Genomic DNA, 21,283 nt, shown 5'->3' with positions numbered 1-21,283 from the left:
TAAACAGTAGAAAGTCTATTTTAATTTCAAAAACCTAAACTGACTTAAATTTTTACTATTGTCTTATATGCCCTCAAATATTCCTTAGGCATCAAAAAGTCACAAAATATTTTATGTACAGCAGTATGGTCTAAAAATTAAAGTTTGGAAACTTAGGTTTCTATTGCTGTGAAGAGGCACCATGACTACAGCAACTCTTATAAAGGAAAATATTTAATTGAGGTGGCTTACAGTTTCAGAGGTTCAGTCCATTATCATTATGGCAAGAAGCACGGCAGCGTGCAGGCTGACATGGTGGTGGAAAAGGAGCTGAGAGTTCTAAATTGTGATCTGCAGGTAGCAGAAGGAGACTGTGTGTCATACTGGGCTTAGCTTGAGCATATAAGACCCCAAAGCCTGCCCCCCTTCTATAACAAGGCCACACCTACTCCTATAAGGCCACACCTCCTAATAGTGTCACTTCCTATGGGGCAAACATTCAAACACATGAGTCTGTGGGGGCCATAGTTATTCAAACTACCACAGAAACTCATGTCACATACATTCAAAGCTGTTTACTATCAGTACCTTTTCTCCGTTCAGTGGCATCCATTGATTCATTATTCTACATACTTAGCTATCTACACAGTTTACACACAATTTACACAGTATTAGCTACATGACATAAACATGTGCTGTTTCTGTGATTGGTATAAACAGTTAGTGGTACATTGTTGAAGGAATCCCCTGGTGGACTCATGTGAAGCCCTTTGAAGAAAGAAGCCAGGAATCCAGGAATTACAAAGAACAATGGTCACATTCTGAACTCCAGACTGAACTGGAATCTCATGCTAATTTGTGCATCATTAAATGAAAAGCCTAAGAAACCAAAAGGACCATCTAATCTCTTTCCATTTTTTCAATGCTTGGAGAAGTTTTAGATTAATAGCTTTTGATACTTTAATGATGTCAAAGAGAGACTGTAAGAGCCTTATTAATTCCATTGACTTTTTGCCAAGTAGAAAAGGCAATTTGTGATTACTGAATTAATCTATTCTGATGAAGAAAATTCATCACAGCAAGGATATTATAAAATTCAGGAAAGTAGGAACAATTTATAAAAATATATAGGAACAAATTTTAAAGAACAGATTGGACATGAGTTTAAAATGCCCTTGGAAGAATGTAAGAGGTCACCAGTTTTATGTGTATGTTAATATTTAAACCACTGTTCCATCCTTAAATTACCAAGATGGTTTTTATTTTTTAACTTCTTAAAATTCCCAATTACAATTTCAAAGCATGACAAGGTACAAACCTAAAGTGTTTTGTTTTGCTTTTTAATATTTATTAATTAATTTATTTATTTTACAGCCCAACTGCAATTCCCCCTCCTTTCTGTCCCCCCAGTTCCCCTCCACACACACACCCTCTGTGCCCCAACCAACCCGCTCCTCCTCTGTTTCTATTTAGAAATGGGCAGGCCTTCCGTGGATAGCAACAAAACATGGCATATAAAGTTGCAGTGAGACTAAGCACCTCCCCTTGTATTAAGGATGGACAGGCAACCCAGTATGAGGAGTAGGGTCCCAAAAGCCAACAAAAAGAGTCAGAGACAGTCCCTGCTCCCATGGTCAGGAGTCACACAAGAAGACCAAGCTATACAACTGTCACTCATGTTGTTGTTTTTAATCTTACTACATGGATCAGCTAACAAGCTTTCTGTCTTCTTGGTCTTCGTTGCCTGTAAAAAAACAGTAATTAAATCCTCACTACCCCAATGCAAAATTTTCAAGTTTGCTGACACATTAATAAGATAACAACAGTGTTTTAAAGGAAGCAAAGTCATTACTTCAAGTCATTGTGCCCTAGACTAACAAATTGGCTGAGTTTTTTCTTTCTTCTCTTTGAATTTATTTTCAACTAAAATAAATTCTGTCCTTGAACATGCATCTATAAGCAAGCCCTTGGACAGACTGTTATCTTATCATCAAATAAATAATGAAAGCCTTTAAGATTGTTCTAAACACTAGTTCAAATTACCTTTGCCAGCATATCAAATACCATAGGGTGGGAGTATTAAAAGCTCTAAAATGATTGTGCTTTTAGTTTCTAGCCAAATGGACATGTTTTATTCAGAAATCCACAAACAAAACTTTATTCAGTTTCTCCAAATTACCCTTGAGATGTATCATTCCTTCCTAAGTCCTAAAGGGTTTAGTGACCTGAATGTAGCCTCCTCCCCTCTACCCTCACTCCTGTCCCTTCACCTTTACCTCCTTACATTATCCTTTTATTCATCACCCTGCCCCTCTGTCCCCTTCAACCTGGAACTATCCACTGTCTGAAGGATCCATTGATTCCTAGCTCCCATCCCCCTACCATGCCAAAATTAGGTGCAATGCTTGGCTTATCATTTGTTTTTCAATATACTCTCTTCCCCATTGATATGACAGCCTCTATTCCAGTATCAGTTTCTCCACTGCAGATGTCATTATAGATGCCATTTTACAGTAATGGTGTATTGTTTTATTGCCCATCCCTGTCATTAATAGCACTGAAGCCAGGAATCATGCTCATTATCATCTTCCTCATTATTATCTTACATCTCAAGCAGCTTTGTACCTATATTAGATTCACTCTCCCTTAAGAGAAATCCACTAAATAAAGGGAGGTTCAACCACATAAACATTAGCAGCCATGGGATTGCTGGACAGAGACAATTTTTGTCAATTTTGCCAATCATTAACAGTTATATTGACTCAAGGTCTTCCACAAGCTTTGTAATACATTCTGGGATATGTTCACACACACACACACACACACACACACACACACACACACACACACACACAGTGCATGTCTTCATGTGAGCACACACACAAATGTCAGTATTTTAGTACTGAAAGTGTTTTGGTGATAGTAATTGTTTGTGGTAACTCAGTATTAAATACCCCTGACGGCTAAAGAATTATTTTTCATTCTGATCATGGGAGAAAACTTCAAATTAAGTAGGATAACATATAGTTCCAAGGTGCTGAAGGAAGCTGATGAAAACTCCTAGTCCATGTCTGAAAACAGTTTTTCTGAAGGTGTCATATTTTCCAGTAATTATTCAAGAGATGTTGAAAAAGAGGAGCAAGCTTCATTTCTCAGTATGTATTCTTATTTTTTTGTCGTTCTTGCTATTCTGATATGTGGCATGATTTTCTCAAAAATTTGAATCAGTCTTTCAAGGCAGAAAACCTACTTTACACTGACTGTGGATGCTCTTCCACACTTGATTTCTGCACATAGAACATGGGAGCAATGCTGACAGACTCCATTGAAGAATACAGATCGCAGTACAGAGTCATGCAGCCTTTGAAAGTCAAGTGTCTTCACTCCTATTTCTCTGCCTCATGATAGCTGCCCATGTTAAAGCCTCCAGTTTATTGAGGTATCTTCTTGATGTTATTATTTGAACACTCATGTTTTAACTTAGAAAACTGAATAAACATTGAAGAAGAGGGAAGGGCTTTTCTTTCCTTCTCAATAACGGAGTATTTTAGTGTTTACCTTTACACCACATACAAAAAAAAGGTTTGATTACAAAATCCAGTCTTGCTAAGAGTTATAGGCTTTGTTTCTCAAGGTAAAACATGGTTTTCCAAACACAATAAAAGCAAGACATTTTTATGAGTTCATCTCCCCTCCCTCCCTCCCTCCCTCCCTCCCTCCCTCCCTCCCTCTCTCTCTCTCTGTGAGAGGTCACACACACACACACACACACACACACACACACACACACACACACACACACACACACACTTTCTCCCTTACCGTTTTCCTTGCTTCGCAAACTTGCTTCATTCTATATTTCTTGAGAAGTAGTGAAAGCAGTTACTCTTAAAACCTCTAAAGAATTTACTAATATTAAAGTTCCAGTTAAGTCTCTCCACCGTTTGGTGACAGGGTTTTTCATTCTGTCCAAAGCTGATTGAAGGTCTTGTAACACATCTCTATAGCTATTTCCATAGTGAGCACTCCATGCATACAGAAAATCATAGGCAGGTTTCCATATTGTCTATAAAAGAAAAAAATAGAATGAAGTGAATAACAGACAAGTAACAGACAGAGAGAGACAGAAAAAGAGAATTTTTTTAAATGTTAAAGACTTAAAATAAAATGGAATGCCTATTATGTGAACTTTTTGATTTAGAAAAATAATCACTATCATTTCTCTTCTTTTTTTTTTTAAGTCAATAAGGAGAGAGTTTATTTGTCTTACATAGCACTGTTCATCATCAAAGGAAGTCAGGACAGGAATTCAAACAGAGCTGGAACCTGGAACCAGGAGCTGACGCAGGGGCCATGGATGACTGCTGCTTACTGACTTACTTCTTTTTTTTTTTTTTTTTTTTTTTTTACATTTAATTTTACATATCAGCCACGGATTCCCTTGTTCTCCCCCCCCCCCTCCGTGCGCGCCTTCCCCCAACCCACCCCTCATTCCCATCTCCTCCAGGGCAAAGATTCCCCTGGGGATTGAGTTCAACCTGGTAGATTCAGTCTAGGCAAGTCCAGTCCCCTCCTCCCAGGTTGAGCCAAGTGTCCCTGTATAAGCCCCAGGCTCCAAACAGCCAGCTCATGCACTGTGGACAGGTCCAGGTCCCACTGCCTGGGGGCCTCTAAAACAGTTCAAGCTAATCAACTGTCTCACTTATCCAGAGGGCCTGATCCAGTTGGGGACTCCTCAGCTATTGGTTCATAATTCACGTGTTTCCATTTGTTTGACTATTGTCCTGTGCTTTTTCCAATCTTGATCTCAACAATTCTTGCTCATACAAACCCTCCTCTTTCTCTCCAGTTGGACTCCTGGAGCTCCACCTGGGGCCTGGCCATGGAACTCTACATTGGGTTCCCTCAGTCATTGGATGAGGTTTCTAGCACGACAATTAGGGTGTTTGGCCATCCTATCACCAGAGTAGGTCATTTCGGGCTTTCTCTCCAGCATTTCCAGTAGTCTATTGTAGAGATATCTTTGTGGATTTCTGTGGACCTCTCTAGCACTTTGCTTCTTTCTATTCTCATGTGGTCTTCATTTATCCCTGTGTTTCTAAAATTAGACTTTTTTTTTCAAAGATATAATGGTTATAAAGTATGGACTTTTTTCCTGATCCACTGTTTAGTGTACATTGCCTTGATGTTAATATAAAATTCTTTGCATAATTTACATTTTACATTTTATTATTTGTGTATTTATTTATTGTGTATGTGTGGTGAGGGTGAATGTATGCCATAGATGTATGTGGAAGTAAGAGGATAACTTGATGGAGTGAGTTTTTTCCTACCATGTGAGCCCCAGGGGTGAAACCTCAGTTGTCAAACTTCATGGCAAACCCCTTTATCAACCGAGACATTTTGTCAGCACCATATTTTTTATAATAATAAACAGTGTTGAGATAAACTTTTAATTCTCTGACTTTTAAGATTGAAGTTTTTTACATATATGTATTTGTGTTGAGTTCTATGATGCTACATATTATAATAATGTGCTATCCAATATGTTTTGCACTTTTAATTCATTCTATTCCAGCAAATCTATCCATAAGGAAAACTGTAGCTTGATGATCAAATCAAAATAAAAACAAAAATAATAGTTCTTTAACTCAAAAACTTACTTTCATGGTACATTTTATGACCCAAAGAAAATCAGTATTCTATGTTTTTTTTTTACTTTGCTTTCCCTGAGCACCTGCCCACACCAATGACATCACTGTTTCCATAGAAATAAATGTACGTCAAAGGAGAGCTTCACATACAAGCGAGTATGTGATTGTTACCAAGGCAACAGGCTCAGAGGGAATGAAGACAAAGGCAAACCAAATAAGACAAATGGAAGAACACAGATATATACACAGGTTAACATGAATTTAATCTAGAAAATAACAAGGTATACACACACGCTTTGAATATTTAGAATGTAAACTTTAGTACTCACTATTTGGGCTTACCAAATTAACTTATTTGTAATTCTATCACTCATAAAATGTTAAAATCACAGACTTTGAGCTTACTATTGCACAGAATTGCTTTCTAAAAATGGTGCCTCCATTAACATCAACATTCCATGTAATTGGATATAATTTTTCCACTTGCATCCACTATCATCCATATAGTCTATAATTGAAGTGGGAAGAATTAAATCTCTAAAGTGATACCATTATGCTTTGCTTCAGTCCACATGAAAAAGCTCAAAGGGTAATGTGATGTTATTTGCTCAAGTAACATTTGAGCAATCTGGCATTTCTGAGGAGACATGAACACCTATCCCCTCACTTCTCTTGTAAAGGCTAATTTTGTAAAATAGAGAATGAAGTGTAATTGTCAAAGTTATATCATGGTAAGGTTTATGACACCTTAGTGCATCAGTTCTTAACCCTAAAAACCATTGGAAAGTACAGATATTTACATTACAATTCAACAGTAGCAAAATTATACTTATGAAGCAGCAACAAAAATAATTTAATGACTGGGCATCACCACAACATGAGGAACTGCATTAAAGGGTCACAGAATTAGGAAGGTTGAGAACCTCTGCCTTAGAGTTTTGGATATAAGCTTTACCGTCACGGATCCTGTTTATGGGAAATTGTATCTTCTACTACTGAAATAAGGCCAGGGGGGTGTCCTATTTTCTGAAGATTTCCATTGAACACAGACTACCCACACTACTGGTATTAAGCAGCCATTCAGCAAGGAAGACAAGTTGAGCCACATTAATAGAATCTTGTTAGGGCTCTATCTCAACTGTCAGTGCTTAGATGCAGAGATGCACTGAAAATGTAGATTAGTCTCTGTGGGTGTTTCATGCTCTGAACTTATATTCTATATTGAACCCATTCAATCACTAATATTCAACTAGTTGGGATAATACTTTTCTATTTGTCATGTATTGTTTACATAATTGTTATGTATATTTAACAGCCTGTTCTAAGTCACTTTGTGACTGAGTTGGGAAAAGAAATGTATTTGGAAATATTTACATGAGGCAGTAACTGACAGCAGTGAGTAAAAGATGATAGAGTAGAAGATTAGCATAAAATACCATAGAAGGTAGGTATCTGTTGGGGATTTCAAATGAGTGATTTCAGAGTTCTTTATTGTGCTGCACATACAAGTGCTTTTATACTCATGGGCAGTTAATCCACCTCACTGACTTTCCCAGGCAGACAAGCTCTGCATGGCATGCCTTGCTGGGCAAGGTAAATTAGCATATACAGAAAAGCCCCAAGGTGTGTTCAAACCTGAATAGACTTCTCTGTGCTGTTAAGAGACTGGAAATATACTCAAGTGATGCATAAATTAGAGCCTACATCTCTCCATGCACTTGTACAGAGTACTACATAACCTCTTCACATAGACAGTTTGTACAGAACACAGAATAGTGCAACCAGCACTGGCAATTCAGAGAAACATGGATTGACTGTTGTAAGTCTTCTGAAAGTATGAAGAAAGCTCCCAGGAGTACCTAAATTAATCAGAAATGTAAGGGAGGTTATTGCCTTGAATTCATTTGATGGTCCCTGAAGTCTAAATCATATCCAGACAGAAATGGGTATGAGAGTGTTAGGCTGGAAACACAAGGGCATAGATTACTTTCCTAATTTGAACTAAAATATGAATGAGATTTTCCATCCAGGTTTTTCTTCAATATAGCAAATTAAGCCTGCATATTTCTTCAGTATAAAATCTGATTTGCTATATACAAAATCACTAGTGGCTTTCAACCCAGATGGTAGAAAAATACCATCACACACAGTATAAATATGGTAAATACATGTTTGCCCACTAATTATTTTACTTGCTAAGTCAAGATTCACTGGATACATATCCCTGCAAAAATTTTTGTTACAACAAGGCACAAAATGAGGAATAAGCATGGTGCTTAGATATAGGAACAAGACAGACAGTTGAACAAACATTAGTACAATGGATAAACAGATAAGACTTGATAATAACAATTACAAAAATTATACCTCTCAACTGACTTGCATCAATCAATGTGAGAAACACAGGACCTTCTCATTTTTTTTAAGGTTTTATTTTGTTCTATGTGTACATATATATGTGGACCATGTGTGTGACTGGCACCCTCAGAGGACAGAAGAGGGTTTTGGATTCCCTGGAACTGGAGTTATAAGTGGTTGTGAGTCACTGTGTGGGTGCTGGGAGCCAAGCCCAGTACTCTTCAAGAACAGCCAGTACTCTTAACTGACGAGCCACCTCTCCTGGCATAAAACATGATCTCGCCATTGGATGGGGAGTGATATGCTGTAAAGAAGGAAAGTAGGTTTTACTGCCAAGGTCCTATGTTCACATCCAGGTTCCATTGCTTGATAGTTCAGTTTGAGCTTTGGATTTTTAAGCTATAAAGAATGGATAATAATTTCCAAGTCTTGTCTCTTCAATAAGGTACCCCAAGAAGTACCCATATTATAGTTTGCGTGTAATACTTTTTAGTAGTATACAAAGGAAAATATGCAAACTTTTAATAGAGGCAAGACAAAGAAGCTTTTTTTAGCTCTATGGAATGTGAGATAATGGACAAGGGCTATCTGAAAAGAACTTAGAATGGACAAATGACTTGAGAGCAGTCAAGAATTGAATATCATTCATGCCACAGTGATGAAGAAAAACATGTGATTAGAAGAAAATGTCAAGGAAGAGAAAATGGGGGTGAAAATTTAAACTTCTGTTAAGTATACTATAGTAGACAAGTAAGATCCAGAAGCAAAGGATGGAGAGAGAGTGGAGTCAGAGTACAGAATGGTATTCATGATGCAAAAAAACAGTGGGACCCCACTGACTTAAAAGGATGTCTAGTGGCTTGCCTGGAGTCAGTTCCACAGCCCCACATATGATATATATATATATATGTGTGTGTGTGTGTGTGTGTGTGTGTGTGTGTGTGTGTGTGTGTGTTTAGTATTAAATTAATAGATTAAAATCATCCAGATTGGGAGTATTTATATCATGAAAATTAGCAAAAGCAATGATTGAGGCTTTTCCCCTCTTGCAAAGCCAGTCATTAAATTTTCACCACCATGACACAGCAGGTATCTTTTTCTGTTACCTCCCTCACATTCTATAACACAAAGTGATGCAATGAAACATGTAACATAGGCAAGCAAGGATATGGACATTCTGCCCAACTGTGGTAACCCTAAAGATGTCAGTGTAAAGTGCATAAAGGGGGACAGCAAGTGCAAAGAATCAAAACCCACCTCCAGGCCGGGCGGTGGTGGCGCACGCCTTTAATCCCAGCACTCGGGAGGCAGAGATAGGCGGATCTCTGTGAGTTCGAGGCCAGCCTGGGCTACCAAGTGAGTTCCAGGAAAGGCGCAAAGCTACACAGAGAAACCCTGTCTCAAAAAACTTAAAAAAAAAAAAAAACAAAACCCACCTCCAAATGGATCACAGACAGAATTTGAGCACTGGAAAGAGATAAATATAAACGGGGGAATAATCATCAGGAAATGGGTGAATTTTTTAAAGAAGGAAAAAATAGAAAAGTGAACTTTCTATAAAGGAAATCAATTTGTTGTTTAAATCCTAACTTTTCCAGATAAATACATTAAGATTATTGAGGACTGAAAATATATTCCATCTAAAACATCCAAGAAGAAAGGCTAACTTTCATTGGCCAGAAACATAAAAACAAAAGGATGTTTGAACCATTTTGAAAAGTAGTTTAGTATTGGTTGCTTTTCTGTTGGTGTGATAAAAATGCATGGACAAAACCAGTCTATAGAAGAAAGAGTCTATTTTAGCTAAGGATCCAGAGAGGTAGATGTCCATAATAACTGGGGAGGTCTGACAGTAGGTAAATGGAACTAGAAGCTGAGAGATCACAGCTCAACTTCACATGGGAAGCAGAGGAAGCAAGCTTGAAGTAAGACAAGATATATTCTCTCAAAGACTGCCCCCAATGATGAACTTCCTCCAGCAAGGTTCCATGCCCTAAACGTTTCCTAACCACCTCTCCTCACCAGCACCAACAAACTGAGGACCAAAGTGAACAAATGCATGAGCCTATCAGAGAAATTTCCCACTTAAGCCACTACCATATGAAGTTGAGAAAGCACACAGTTCTGTCAACAGCTATAAACTGCATACAGTGAGAGAAATACTAAAATTCAAGAAATACATTATTCCTCAGTAAACAAATACCAGGTGTGCTAAACATAACTTTTCTATTTTAAGCTTCTCTGCACAAAGCCAGATTTCCTCAGTGCAATAAATGGTCCAATCAGTTTTTGTCCTTTATGGAGAAGATGGATGATATTTGGATTCAAGTTCTTAAATATGTTCACATTTAATTTTCCGAATTTATATTTTATTTATACTTGCCTCCATAAAATGAAAATATATCAAAGACAAAAATAAAGAAGATAACTTGCATGCATCAATTGTGTAAAATTCTGTATTAAAATATAGTACAGACCCAAGAAGTTCACGAAAGATTCACATTTTATAAGAAATTACAAAGAAAATAATGTCTTCATCCCTGGAAATGGCAGAAGGAATAACACGTTGAATCAATAATTTTCTTTTCATATCAACACAAGTTAAACACCAAAGATGAGTGGTAGATTAACAAGACCTCCTCCACATTTCTCTTTACATTTACCTAATCCAAGTTTTAACAATGGTTTTCCCAGTTTTGTTTAGTGTTATGACTAAGATATGCAGACACTCTGTTCTTGTGCTGTGGATATCAAAAGGAAGCATGCTGCTGAGACTTTGGATTTATTGAGTTAGTCTTAACCACAGTGCAAATTCCCTCAGCCCTTTCATCTTTGTCACATACATCTGATGCACAGCTCCATCCTTACTCCTCTGCTCTCAGATTTCCTTTTCTGTGTGTATGTATATGTGGTGTGCTTTTGTGTATATGTGTCTATGTGGGGGGGGGGACATGCATGTTCATGTGCACTTGTGTACGGAAGCCAGATGAAATCAATGGCTCCAACTTTGTATATCAAGACAGAGTTTTCTCACCCATTAACCTAGTATAGCTAATCAGCTTGCTTCAGGGATTCCCCTTTTCTAATCTGTAACTGCTAAGGTTATAGGCAGCTGCCATGCCCACCTGGAATTTATATGGAAGCTAGGGTTCAGCTAAGAACTCTGGTTCTCAGGCTTATGGTCAAAGATTTTAGACACTAAGCCATATCCCATGCCTTTATATTACTTAATGTTAACTTCTTGGCAGTATAGACTAATCCTAGAATAGAAAACATGAGGCTAATAGAGGCATAGCACTCTTAATTTGTCATCTGTGTGCTCCCCTCTCTTTATACACAGAGAAGTAGCAAAGCATTTAGTCTATTAAGTGATTTTCCAAACTTCCAGTGTAGATATGGAAGAAATATGTCTTACTTTTGATTTATCTTCTCAGTATTAGCAGACACAGTAAAAGTAAGGGAACAATGATGGTGAAATATTGGAATCCAAATGAAATGAAACAGAAATAGAAACAAGAACAATCAAGTTTTACATTTTTAGCGTACTTATTCCAGGAAGCGAATACAACTCATTAGATATTGCACTAAATGACAAAATGCAGCAAGATCAGGAGCAATTCAGAACTGAGAATCCCAGTCTGTCTTTTTTAACTTATAAAATAGGAATAATATAAAGAATGTAATTGATTTTAATTACCTTTGGATAATTGCATTTTACCACATTAGCGGATTAGTAATCCACCTACTTGTATCTCATAAAATTATAGGAGCAGTATTTAATTTTAAGTACCATTAGCTGCAGAAGTATTGAGGCACATTTGCCTTTCTAAAGGTTATTATATGTGTTCTGTGTTCAGCACATCATTTAGAATATCCAGGTACGCCTTACACCATCTCTGATTAGTAAATATGTAAATAATTTTTAAAGCAGGTGGCTGTTATCTTCAGAAGAGGAAAAAATCTAACTCCTCAGGCATCTTACTTCCTCAATAGAGATAGTGTTTAGTTAAAATCTGATGTAAGATTCTCTTGGAAAGAGAAAAATCTTGGTCTCAATGTAGCCAGCTATGTTTGCAGTAACAATAATCACTTAGGAATTCTGCATTATCATGAACCAGACAATTATGGTGGACCCATTTCTTGCAAGTCATCTCAAATTAGTCCAACATGAGATGGAGACCTGCTGGGTAAGCCATTCTCACCAATTCCTAGTTAGGGGGACCCCTTATTGCCTTCTCCCTAATAACTATTCTCATCCATCACACAAATAAAAGACTCCTGAAAGTTACAGTTTGGAAAAATTAAGCTTCTCTAATCCATTCTTTACTGCATATATATATATATATATATATATATATATATATGCATGCAAATTCTAGGAACTATAATGGCAAGGACTTAAAGGTGCATACTCTAGGTTGGAAGTCAGCCTCTTGACAGAGTAGTACAGGATCTTTGATAAGCTATAAATTTTTCTTTGAGCTTTTATCTTTTCCTGCTGTCAAATAAACAAGTGTACAAGATGTCATAAAAGCACCACTAAGCACATGAAGCAACAGATGTAAAATTTCCTCACACACATTAGGTGCTTGGTCACAGGTAATTACTGTTGAGTTTGAAGCTTAATTACAAAATCACAGTCACATATGCAGACAAGAATCTATGTCCCTGAGTTATACATCCAGCATCATTTCACTAAATGATTACCACAGATTTATTTTATTACCAAGTGGTTTTTATAAATACTGCTGTTGGGTCCTATGCTTAGCTGGTTTTCTAAAATCATAGACCCCTTTCCCTCTAATAACAGACTTGATAAAGAAAACTTGAAATCAGGCCTTTGGGAATGTAGCTTAATTGATAGAATGCTTGACTATCAATCATGAAGCTGAGTTCAGTCTCCACCATCACATAAACATATATGGGGGCCCATGCCTGCAGGTGGAAGCTGGGAGAGCATAAGTTCAAGGACATTCTAAGCTGCATCATGAGTTCATGACCAACCTCTATGTGATCTTGTTTTTTTAAAAAATGGCAAAACAATATGACTGTGTTATGTCTAGTTCCAACACTAAAGGTCTGAGAGGATATTCTATTCTTTCTGTCACTGGTAGGTGAGTTTTCATAGAATACTTTTCCCTTTATGAGAGAATAAATATATATCTCGCTGCAAAACAACTAAGATTTACATAGCAAAGCTTCAACAGATCAAGGCTCAGATAAATAAGGAGACAACAGAATACCCATATAACAAAGGCTTGGAGTTGTCCTATGAACAGGATCATTCTAAATAGTCTAGGCCATCCCTTGTACCTTTTGTCAGAGATATTTTCCAAGGAAAATTAAATGTTAAGCCCATAAGGAAAAGCTGATCTCCCAAGACTTTTTCTCATTCCCCCGATGTGTTAAAGCCTTGCTAGTTTCTCAGCACAGAAACCTTGAAATCACTGCTGATATATTTCTTTCTCAGTCCTATCACTAAAAATGGTTCCATTTTCCAGAAAATCACTCAAGGTCATAGATTTTTCAAATGCAACTCTTCTTCTTCAACAAAATAATAGATACTATGTGTTTCATGATGACAATTATCATCAAATATCACAAATAATTTGTATATATACTATTTTATCTGACCACCTAAACACCTGAAAAGATAGTGCTATATGACTCAGTTAAAAAATTCTTAGAAAAGCCAAGTAACTTGTCCAAAGTCATGGGGCTAATGAATGGAGTAATAGACCAGAAATCCAGGCAAAAGAGCTTTACTTGAAGAGTTTTGCCTCTAAACTCCATTAAGTGAAACACCACATCTCTCTCCATACATGATTACTCATCAGTGCTCTCTAGACCTCACTGCTAATGAGAATCCACTCCAGAGCCTCGCAGTAACTGAAATACTACTGGTTCTTTGGTTTTAGGAGGCATCCCCCCAAGTTCTCCTGATCATTTTGATCTTTGCTTACTCAGTCAATTCTGTAAAGGTTCATCTTCTGTCTAGATTAGTGGTCAGGAACATGAATAAGACAAACAGGATTCCAAACCCTAGTTCTGTAACTCACCATGTCACTCTGGTTGTTATATAAATGTGTTAATACTCAGGGTACCTGTGTGTAAGAAAGAGGATGATTCTAATGCCTTGCTTTCTGTTTTTTGAAATTAATGAGATGTGTGAAGAAGATTCTCATAATGACTGTCACATAGCTATTTTCATTTTTATCTCATAATGTGCTTCTGGATGGAAAATGTAGCTCAGTAGTGGAGCTTCTTTAAAATACTTTTTATTTAAAAATTAAGTTTATCCTAATTTTGAACTAATGTAAACATTAGATTTTAAAAGAAAAAAGTCTTATTTTACTTTTGTGTGCTTTGAAGTTTGTGAGTCAATGCTAAGTAAGAACTGATTGACTCAGAAAGCCTATTAAGTGTGTAGATGAATAAAACACTGAAAGAAAAGACAATTGGGAATGATACCAAACAGGAATGGATTCTATATAAAACCTTTCATTCACTTATAAAAAAAAACTGATAGAATTAGCTATATGAAAATCACCAACTCTCCCACCCAGTGTTGTGTTTGTTTGTGTATGTACATAGAATCAATGTATATTTGAAAGCCAGAAAACAAACCTGGCTATCCACCTGTTTTGTTGTTGTTGTTGCTGTTGCTGTTGTTGTTTTGTGTGTGTGTGTGTGTGTCTGTGTATCTGTGTCTTTCTGTATCTGTGTGTGTATGTGTGTGTATCTCTCTCTCTCTCTCTCTCTCTCTCTCTCTCTCTCTCTCTCTCTCGTGTGTGTGTGTGTGTGTGTGTGTGTGTGTGTGTGTGTGTTTGGCTTACAGTCACGTGGAGGGAGTGGGTATATATCCTCATGCACACTCTTTTACTTATTCCCTTAAGACAAAATATCTCACTCAACTTGAAGCTTGATTGCCAGTTAGCAAGCCCCAATGATTCTTCTTTCTTTGCATCTCACAGTTCTGAGTTTACAGGCAGACTAAGCTACATGGCCATATCCAGCTTTTTATGTGAGCGCTGATATCTGAGCTCAGAGTCTCACAGTTGTACAGCAAGCACTCTTAACACATTGAGCCATCTCTCCAATCCTGTAATCTGGCTTTTTGAGAAAGTGTCTCTCATTGGCTGAACATACCAACTAGGTCTCCCTATCTCCACCTGCATGCTTGACTTTTAAAAATAGGCTCTGGAAACCCAACCAGGGTCCTTATGTTTGTATAATAAGTACTTTATCTAACAAGAAATCACAACAGTTCTACATTCTCATTTTTAATCTGCATGAAGGATAAAATGCTTTGAGCATTCCAGATGTAAATCAGAAAAGAAGGGAAAACAAAGACTGCTTCTAGAGGATACAAAAGAGAATTAGACTTGCACTAAGGGGTGACTGCAAAGAGAATTACAATACAGCTGGCTGACTGTACTGCTCTACATTTGAATAGTGTCAAAGATGGAAAACACATGGTGATTAAAAAGTCTTAGCTTCATTGTGTCTCCAGTTTCTGATGCAAGCACATAAAAGTCCTTTTATTGTCGGGTTTCGAACCTGGGCCACGGCATGGCAGATGGAAGGAAATGCGACAGTGGCAACGGGCCCAGGGGTAGAGAGTTTTTATAGGGAAAAACTATAAGCTGGGCCGGGCGGTGGTGGCACACGCCTGTAATCCCAGCACTCAGGAGGCAGAGCCAGGTGGATCTCTGTGAGTTCGAGGCCAGCCTGGGCTACCAAGTGAGTTCCAGGAAAGGTGCAAAGCTACACAGAGAAACCCTGTCTCGAAAAACCAAAAAAAAAAAAAAAAAAACAAAACAAAACAAAAAAACTATAAGCTGGAATTACATACTTTGGCAACTTGGGACTGGGTAGAAGGGATATGGGGCAAGGTGATTTTTTTCTAAACTATTGGGGTTGGACTTCTTGGTGGGGAATCACAACTTGCTGGGCAGGATTATCTGGGCTGCTCAGGAGGATTATCTAGATATCTCAAGGGCCATAAACCACAGACAGAATGTCTGCAGGAGCATACTGCCCTATATCTGTTCGAGTTGTCATGGCACATTCCTAAGGTACTTACTGGAACTGAGTACAGCGGGTGGTTTAAGATGGTGGCCATTCCCTAAGATGGAGTCGGTATTGGCTTCACAGTATAAACATATTTTCTGAAAGAAATATTTTCCTTAAAATGTGTTTTCATGGGCTGGAGAGAGAGCTCAACAGTTAAGATCATTGACTTCTCTTACAGAGAACCCAGTTTCAATTCCTAGCACCAAAATGGAAGTTGATAACTGTTTGTAACTCCAGGTCCAGGGAATCTGATACAAAATCTGGCCTCCACAGGCACCAAACATGCATGTGGAACATAGACATTTATAAAGGCAAAACACTATATATATATATATATATATATATATATATATATATATATATATATGTCTTTTAAAAACTTACAAAAATGATTTTTAAAATGTGTTTTGTTTATATGCATATGATTGGTTCTAAACATTATAGTTTTGCTTTAATGTAGTAAGTAGTTGTAGTAACAAAATACAAATTGAGGAGGTGCTTATTTTAAAAAGTGACATTCTCCGAATTCTCCAAAGACCTTTCCTTTGCATTCAGTATCCCCATTCTTCAACCATCCTGAGACTTGATGAAGATGATCAGGCATATTTGGGAAGCAACATAATACCATAGTTGTCAAGCTGGGTCTCAGGGGAACCTGCAGAGATTCCCAGGTTTTTGTGTCTCAGAAGAAAAAAAACGTACCAGGGGCACAGGCCCATAGATCATATTTTAGAGTAAATGACATGACAGAAACAAAGACAGCACAGCAAAAGAACACTAAGTTGGTGTTTCCTCACCCCAAAGCCAGTTCCTGACCACTGCACCCTCACTTAGAGCTATTCAACTACCAATCTTGTCAAATCCATCATGTTTAAGATCCATCTTTTTCAAGGAGATTAAAAACTCTACAATAACACTTTAGATTGTGGAAATTAGCATACATTGTCCCTTTAAGTGGTCAAACAGGTAAAATTTGTTATAGGACATTTGGAATGGCTTCAGGCTAAAATGCCTTTGAGTTTTTCTAAGTGATAATATAGGTCAGGTACTGGCTGTTAGTATTCGTTGCAATGACTTGAACTGTTGGCTTCAGAAAACATTTAGGGGCTTTCCTTTATGCTTTTGAGATTTTATCAGCCTCAGACACAGACTTAGTCACTTAGGATTTGGGCTGTGTGAAAGCAAATAATGGAAAAATAGGCTGTGTGTTAGCCTGCATCAAGATTTAAGAGGAGACAAACAATAAACACAATTAGAAAGAATCCAGATGCTTAGGAAGGCTGGCAGGACAAGCAGCTCTCCAGTAAGTCTAAACAAAACTCTTAAAAGCAAGGCCCTATCATAGACAAAAGAAGAGGAGCTTTCAATTAGACAGCTTTCTAACTAGTTAACTGAAATGTCAGGACCACAACAGCACAATTCTCACATACTCTTTTCTTCCTCAAGGTTGCTGATTTTTCAACTCACGCAGAGAAAACTTGTGTCCATCTTGTGTGTTATGCTCATGCTAGAGTCTGCTCATTGATAGGCTTCAATTTCCTTCTAGGTTTATGGAGATAAGTGTAGCCAACAAGTGGGACATATGTGTCCAGTCCATAGCTGCCCCTGGGTAGATTTTGTTTAGAAGTTCTCACTTGTAAGCTGGGTTTCAGGAATTCAGCAGCTGTCCAGCTGACACTTGCTGCAGCTGGAAGAAGTCAAATTACTTGACTGACTGAACTCTTGCAACCTGGTCACCCAAAAGAATTGTTGCTTTATGGTAAGAAGAGGAATCTCAAAAGTAAATATCCATCTTTATGGGCAGGTGTGGTGATATTTTATTTGTGCACCCCTATAAAGCTTATCTGAAGATCCAAGGAAAAAGCCAGCCAATATATTAAACATAGAAGTCAGGCAATGGTAGCACACGCCTTTAATCCTAGCATACGGGAGGCAGAGATTCATTCAGATCTCTGTGAATTCAAGGCCACACTAGGAACAAAGCCAGGCATGGTGGCACATGCCTTTAATCCCAGCACTAACCATGGAGGTCTGGATGTCTGTACAGACAGACACGAAGTGGTGTAGATGGGCAGAGAGATGAAGAGGGAAGGGACAGAAAGGTATATAGGTGTAGATATACAGGAAGTAACTCTCTCTTGGCTGAGGATTTCTAGCAGTAAGAACATAGCTGGCTTCTTTTTGCTTCCCTGATCTCTCAGTTTTTACCCCAATATCTGGCTCCAGGTTTTTTATTAATCAGACCATGTAGCAATTCATCTTACAGCCAGGTGTTGTGGCAAAGGCCTTCAATCCCAGCACTTAAGAGGCAAGGCAGCCAAATCTCTAGGAGTTCCAGGACAGCTAGGGCTGTTACACAGAGAAACCCTGTCTTGAAAAAATAAAAAAATATATATCCATCTCTATGACCCAAAATGACACAGAACTTGTAGATTGTGCTTATATATCTCAAAATAGAGAATATTGGCCTTAACTTAAAAACCTTGAAAAAGTTTTAACTTGCTTAAAGATGCAGGGCACCTAACGTATACTCATTGTTGGAAAATATTTTTATTTAATTTGAGAAAAATTGGATCACATTTCTTTCATGACAGTCTGAAGAAATACGTATATGCTATGTACATAGTAGAATCCATGTAACAATACTTACACAATCAGATTTTGTGACAAATATCTTTGTATTAAATGCTTTCATTCTGTGTATGATATTTATAGTTCTTACTGTACATAGAATTTCAAAAGAGATTAAATGGCTCTTTGATATCTCTGTCAATCATTTCCAGTGGCCCAACATCATTCACCCTCCTAGTAGTCATTAACAGGCACTTATCACTTGTCACATATGATTAAGTATATCTTCTGTGAGTTGACTTGATTGATAGTATTGTTTGACTCCAAAATGCACCTGCTCTATGCCTTAAATTCTTGTAGCCTTGTGTCATCACTGTCCCAATTTAATTAATTAATTTTGATCAAAAGCCATGTTTTAATATGAAATCTAACAAGAGAAATATAAATGTGTTTTTTACAAGTACAGTACATATATTTCAAATATTTCCAACAGGATTACCCAGATAGTAACTTCATTTAGTAGATCTCCCCAAGTGTTCCTCTAATTAATTCATGAATATGGAGAAGACTAAATTATATTTTCATTATTTGGCTACCATTTGTCACTGCTAAATATAACATATATGAAAGTCTCACCTCAGCTGAAACATCTCCAGATTTTCCTCGGTAGGGAATTTCATATGCCTGCATCTGATGCTTAGTGAGTCCTGCCGACTTCTCAGCAAGTTCCCTCCAGCTTCTTCCAAGCTTAACAGCTGAGGTCAGTATAACAGCCTCTTGGATAAGACGCGCCACTAATGCTTGGCAATCCATCTTTAGCAGAGCCTGAGGCAGCAAGTATATATCATACTCAAATACAACTCATTGACTTTTTCCTTTAAACTACAATTTTCATTATGTTTTCTAGAAATTGGAATCCCTTTACCCACCACACATATAGTTGAGGTTTTCAAACTCAGAACAGTGATTTATATTTAAGAAAATTGAACACATTAATCACAGTGATCACATATACTAGAATTAGGGGAGCATTAATATAGCCTCAGTAGCTAACTATGGCATCATTGGTAAACCACTTTCTTAATATATGTCTTAACGTCTTTAACTACTAATGGAACAAAATCAACTGTTTATCAGACTCCAGCAGTTGATAATCTCTGAATCTAGAGGTAATTAATTACTCACTCCCCTCAAAACTTATTCCTTACCTTAACAGAGGATTAACACAGATCTATTTCAGCAAAATGTGCTTTAAATTTTTCCTAGAATCATGTTTATTGAATAAACACATGCTGGTCCTTTAATTTTGAACAAAGCTACAGATGTTTTTGAATTTAAATCATCTGCCTTCCTCACCACTAACATGATGCTGTTAATGTAAACCACACGGTAATAAAGCAAATGCTCCCCTACGATGTGAAAGTGGAATGCTACCAGACTCCCTTTCTTCATTTTTTGCACACTTGAGCTTTCTTTCTGACTATTTGTTTCTGGCAGTATAAGTTTCTTTTATGCTTTGAGTATATTTAAAAAATATATGAATAGATACATATATATGCAAATAAGTCTGTAAACATGCTTGGCAGTCCTTTATTATGTAAGAGTACCTAGGAGTTTTATTTACCCATATGAAAAAGTAAATAAAGTAAAATTAATTGAAAAGGCACTAATTAAAATCTACCATGTCTATCCTCATGAGATCTACAATCAACAGGACAGTTCATGGACTCTAGACACTAGTTTTATTGACCCCTCTTTTTATTCTGACAATGGCAGCCCCAGTGAGAAGCAATCCCAAGTCAGAAGTCCTGCAAAGCATACTTGAGTTTTGTGGCATGTTTTACAATGGCAAAGTACAATTTCATAAGAAGTATTTGATATACCATTGTAATGCTTTGTATAGTGGATATGGAGACAATACCATTCTGCCTAATCTTCTAGAACTAATGTAAAAGCACATACTGAAGGGCTTTCAGAAATGTCACATATTAAGTAGACAAAAGCATTCACTCTTTTCTTCTCAACTTGACCCATCAAGAAACAGAGCAAGAAAAATTTACACTTAATGCAAAGGATGTTTGAAGATATAACTCTATACCACAGAAGGGTCAATAGTTTGCTAACAGATGGCCAAGCCGAAGCCTCTTTTAGAAGGATGTCCTTATGGTACCACTAAGGCTTAGTATTAATTGTTTGGTCCATTAAATACACTTTCTTGAATTGGGTCAGCATTGTTTAATCAAGATATTCTATAATTTATTATGCCCTCCCCAAACTACAGGTATGATCAGACCTGACTTATTTTCAGCTACCAAGAAAAGAAAGTAAACTTTTGTTTGTAGTTTTCTGAGTCTGTGCTGAACAACATCTGAGTTACACAAAGAAGCTATTACAAAATGAATGTATAGCTTATACTGAGCAGGACAGCTTCTAGTATTCAGTCATCTGGGCCCACAGTCAGTGGGAACACAGCATCTCATAATAAAACTATCCACTTGCCAACTAGACAGCTCTCAAGTTTTACTGCTCTTGGTCCCATTTTACAATCATTTCTTAAGCATACAAATTATTATCAATGTCACAGATTGAATTCATTCACCATTTTTTCTTTGCTGTTTCCAGCTTTATTAAAACTTACTTCTTAA

The 21,283-nt window shown here is 37.3% G+C and overlaps 1 protein-coding gene across 10 annotated transcripts in view; it reads right to left on the bottom strand.

Moving 5' to 3' along the window:
* Nucleotides 1-1,349: 1,349 nt before the first annotated feature.
* Nucleotides 1,350-21,283, bottom strand: part of Macc1 (MET transcriptional regulator MACC1) — a 120,772-nt gene continuing 100,838 nt past the window's right edge. For all 10 annotated transcript variants that reach the window (XM_076551597.1, XM_076551592.1, XM_076551595.1 and 7 more), the window contains 3 exons: nt 19,275-19,463; nt 3,802-4,045; nt 1,350-1,723 (listed from right to left, as the gene is read on the bottom strand). In XM_076551597.1, coding sequence (XP_076407712.1) covers nt 3,833-4,045; nt 19,275-19,463 — 402 coding nt within the window. In that variant the 3' untranslated portion in view covers nt 1,350-1,723; nt 3,802-3,832. The remainder of the gene's footprint in view (nt 1,724-3,801; nt 4,046-19,274; nt 19,464-21,283) is intronic.

The sequence above is a fragment of the Peromyscus maniculatus genome, chromosome 14, assembly GCF_049852395.1.
Source record: "Peromyscus maniculatus bairdii isolate BWxNUB_F1_BW_parent chromosome 14, HU_Pman_BW_mat_3.1, whole genome shotgun sequence".
Classification (NCBI taxonomy): Eukaryota; Metazoa; Chordata; class Mammalia; order Rodentia; family Cricetidae; genus Peromyscus; species Peromyscus maniculatus.
Note: the sequence above shows the minus strand (reverse complement) of the source record. Positions and strands in the feature narration are given on the sequence as shown.